Source organism: Hevea brasiliensis, chromosome 1 (genome assembly GCF_030052815.1).
Source record: "Hevea brasiliensis isolate MT/VB/25A 57/8 chromosome 1, ASM3005281v1, whole genome shotgun sequence".
Taxonomy (NCBI): Eukaryota; Viridiplantae; Streptophyta; class Magnoliopsida; order Malpighiales; family Euphorbiaceae; genus Hevea; species Hevea brasiliensis.
Genome location: NC_079493.1, coordinates 1,244,931 through 1,248,802, shown reverse-complemented (window position 1 = coordinate 1,248,802; position 3,872 = coordinate 1,244,931). Strand labels below are relative to the sequence as shown.

The 3,872-nt window shown below is 31.1% G+C and overlaps 1 protein-coding gene across 2 annotated transcripts; it reads left to right on the top strand.

The window, feature by feature from the left end:
* The first annotated feature begins 259 nt into the window (after window positions 1-259).
* On the top strand, window positions 260-3,159 carry LOC110651958 (probable ribosome biogenesis protein RLP24). Of its 2 annotated transcripts, none has more exons than XM_021807441.2 (5): window positions 260-435; window positions 1,306-1,415; window positions 2,175-2,288; window positions 2,379-2,515; window positions 2,615-3,159. In XM_021807441.2, the coding sequence occupies exons 2-5, from the start codon at window positions 1,335-1,337 to the stop codon at window positions 2,787-2,789; spliced, it is 507 nt and encodes a 168-aa protein (XP_021663133.2). In that variant the 5' UTR covers window positions 260-435; window positions 1,306-1,334; the 3' UTR covers window positions 2,790-3,159. The 2 variants fall into 2 exon arrangements, with proteins under 2 accessions (XP_021663133.2, XP_021663134.2); XM_021807442.2 differs by having other exon boundaries at window positions 294-365.
* Window positions 3,160-3,872: the final 713 nt, after the last annotated feature.

The following is a 3,872-nucleotide window of genomic DNA, read 5'->3' as shown; positions in this document are numbered from 1 at the left end:
TACATTTATATTTTAAATATTATGATCATACTTCATTTTTCTTTTAAATTTTAATAATTTAATCAAATATAATATGATAATATTAAATTTCTATAATCACTTTTGAAAATTTTACATTTTAAAAAAGTAATTTTTAAAATATGATTTCTTGTAGCAATTAAACGCGAATAGATAAAAATTTCAATAAAAAAAGCAGAAATTGATAAAATTAAATTAATACCGTACGTATTAAAAAAAAAAAGATCGACGTGGCAGAAATGAAGCTTTATTTTTCGGTCTAGCACAATACCCAACCTGCGAGTTCCTTAAACCCTAAAATCACCGTTCACAGCCCTGTGACGGCATAAGGAGCCGAATCCTAACTTGTAAGATTACCCGTTCTTCCCTCTTTTTTCTTTTACATCTTCTGATCACGCTATTGAAATTCGTCGTTTGGTAATGTAAATTTCTTTTTTCTTTTCCTTATTAGTTTAGTTTTGGTTTACAGAGAGTTTCTTCTCTGTGCTTAGCTTGAATGCTGTCGTTGTCACTAGCATTTGATGCTTCTGATAAATGGGTTTCTGAGAGAATGCTCACAACTTTAAATTATCATGCTTAATTTTATAAGGGAAAGAAAAGATTTTCTTTTGGTTCCTGTATCGGTTTTGGTATGTGTGATTAGATGAATATAGTGTTGTAAATGATTCAGTTTTGGGAAAGCGTGACTTGGAGAGTAGAAAAACTTATCTGTATGGCGATAGAAGAAGTTTGTTTATGAATTTTAGATTTTTATTCATGTTTCCTTGATTCTGGCACTATAAAATTAGGAGGGTTAAGCAGATGTTTAGGTTTAACTGTGCTTGTTGTTGGGGTATACCCTTTTTTGTTTTTGTATATGTGGTTAAACCCCACATTGACGTTCTCATTTGAGCTTATTCTGGCAATATGTCGTTTCTGGCTGAACTTCATAGTGACCAATAGAGCAAAATGCTCAAGTAATTGATTAAATAATTATTAGAAGAAGGAACACTTTATAGGATCAATTTGGTTAGTCTAAGGATATTTTCATGTTTCTTTCTTCCTTTCCATCTTCCCTCTCTTTTGTTTCCGTGTGCTGGTTATTGTTTCTTTGGTTAAGTTGTCATCTTCTTGTTATTGATGGCACTATATTGCAACTATTCTTGCATCAATGATTTGACCTGTAGAACTTGAATTGAATCTCTCGCAGTGCATTCTCTTTTATAATGTTGTAATTGAAAGTAGCAATTTGTATATATGTTTATTTTATTTTGTGCTTATCCTGCATGTTGTTTTTCCTCTCTTTAGAAATCAGGGTTTTCTAAGCCCGAGGCACAATGAGATTGGAGAAGTGTTGGTTCTGCTCCTCTACTGTGTACCCTGGGCATGGTATACAGTTTGTCCGTAATGATGCCAAGGTAAATGTCTCACATCCATTATTATGCTATGTCTGATTGCTGGCATTTGGTTGCAATGTACTTGTTTTCTGTTACCTAAATGTTGCAAAAAGTAATCTTTCTTAACCCGGGACACATGATCCTGTTTGGATCTATTTGAGATCGAATTAACATTGTACTGATGGTTCATAGAGGTAATTGATCACTGTACCTGCATAAGCATGAAACTGTTTCTTGGTCTAGCTGCAATGATCAACCATATTGTTTGTTGGCTGAGATCACAATATAGGGCAGTTTGAGTTTTTGTAGTTGAAGTGGTGATTTGGAAAGATTCAGTCTCACTTTACCTGGCTGATATTATTCATTTGTTGGTTTGGGATTCGGTTTAACTTTGATTGTTTGGAACCTTAACTGTATGTGAGGTCAAGTTGATTATTGTTATGTCCACTTAGAATGCTATCTATAAAATGATTGCGGACTTAAAATTTATAAACCTGATTTGAGTTTTTTTTTTTTTTGGGATCTTATATTTGATTACCGAGTACCAACTGTCTTTTGTCTGTTTTAAGTTTGAATGAGAAATTGATTGTTAGTTTAGTTTTAGTTGTCTATACTGTTAGCCACTAGTGGATTAGATTGTGGCTTCAGAAGAGTTATTGTCATCTTCTAATTGTGTTTTATCTAGTTGAGAATTTTTTTTATCTATGTTGTCAATTCAATCCAGGAAAACCTCAGTTTATTTCATCTTTGAGGATATTCTGAGTGCCCATCTTTCTTCAGATTTTTCGATTTTGTAGATCCAAATGCCACAAGAACTTCAAAATGAAGAGAAACCCACGAAAGGTAAAATGGACCAAGGCCTACAGGCGTTTGCATGGAAAGGACATGACACAGGTTAAGAAACTTTCTTTGCTTTCAATGTTTTACCCATCTTTTTTTTTAATGCCTTTTCTCCCATTGCTCATTTCTTTCTTCGTTGGCCAGGATTCAACCTTTGAGTTTGAGAGAAAGAGGAATAGACCTGAGAGATATGATAGGAATCTTGCTGAGAATACTCTGAAGGCTATTAAGAAGATTGATAAAGTTAGATCTAACAGGGAAGCTAAACACATTGAAAAGAGGTTCTAGTTTCTTTCCATTAGTATTATTATTGTAATAGTAGAGCTAATGTTATATTTTATTTTTATTAAAATCTCTTAATAAATTGAAAATCTGTGCAGAATGAAGGGCAAGAAAAGCAAGGAAAGGAGAGAGGCAGCAAAGGAATTGGAGCAGAGTATCCACATGGTCAAACCTCCTTCAATTCTTGCTCAAGATCCATCTCTTACGTTGCCCAAGATCAAGGTCAAGGTCTCACGACAACAAACCGAGGAAAACCATGCAATGGAGGAGTGATTTTTTAACTGATTTATCCATACTTTTCACCTCAGTTCTTTTTCTTTTGATTCACTCTTTCCTTCTTTTATCCTTTTCTTTTCATTCCTATGTGAGAAGACATGGAGGATAAAGAGGTCTCAGTTCATCAATCATGTAATGGCAGGGGCAATGCTTTTTTTTTTTTTCTTTCCTTGGTGGGGATGATGTTACTTTTGTCAACATTGCTGTTACATGTCCTAAATGTGAAGTTGGATTTCAATCTCTTTCTGTAGTGTCATATGTTAGAGAATAGAAACAATGCTTGTACCTTTGTATTGAATGAATGCCTTCTTGTTGCCATAAATATTTGTTCTAGTAAGTAATAACATAGCAACATAGTTTAGTCGTTTGTTGCTTTTTGCAATATATTTCCTTATTCTCTCGGGTAAGAATTTAAGCAATTGATTTGATTTTGTTAATTCTCATATTTGAAATGAGAGGATTTAATTTTTTATAATTTAAAAGAATTTAATTTTTATAATTTAAAAGTTTTTTATTTTAAAAAAATAAAAATTATGTACGGTTGTGTGAGAATTTTTTTAACTTTTTTTTTAATTACTCATGAGCAAAATAAAAATTAAGCTGAATTAAATTTTTGTAAAGTTTCAAATTGAATAAAAACTGATTATTTAATAAACTGAATCAAAATTTTAAAATAGGATGTTAAGATTCAAAATTCTCTTCAAATTGAATTGAATTTATTTATCAAGTAGTAATCCTAACCATCAAACCGTAGGGTTTTGAGATAATTTCAATTTGATTTGGTTTTTCTAAATTTTTTCTTTAAAACGAATTCAATTGAATAAATCAAACTTTTATAATTTTAAATTGAATCAAATTATTTAATGAATTAAATATTATTTTATTATTATAACGTTTTTATGATTAAGATATGTTAAATTTAATTTTAAATTAATTTTATTTTTTTAATTAATATATTTAAAAAAAATATTTGTTTTCAATGCTAAACAGACTCATTTCCGATCTAAGGCTTAAATTGGGTTGGGCTCAGATAATGGGTCCGAAAGCTCATAAATGAGTAACTGGAAATGGGGTTTTATA

What these genes read in the sequence shown, in the direction of transcription:
- LOC110651958 (XM_021807441.2), top strand. Translation starts at nt 1,335, where the DNA reads ATGAGATTGGAGAAGTGTTGGTTCTGCTCCTCTACTGTGTACCCTGGG. An exon ending in TTGTCCGTAATGATGCCAAG is followed by an intron (nt 1,416 to 2,174) that starts GTAAATGTCTCA and finishes ATCTTTCTTCAG; the next exon opens with ATTTTTCGATTTTGTAGATC. An exon ending in ATGGAAAGGACATGACACAG is followed by an intron (nt 2,289 to 2,378) that starts GTTAAGAAACTT and finishes TTCGTTGGCCAG; the next exon opens with GATTCAACCTTTGAGTTTGA.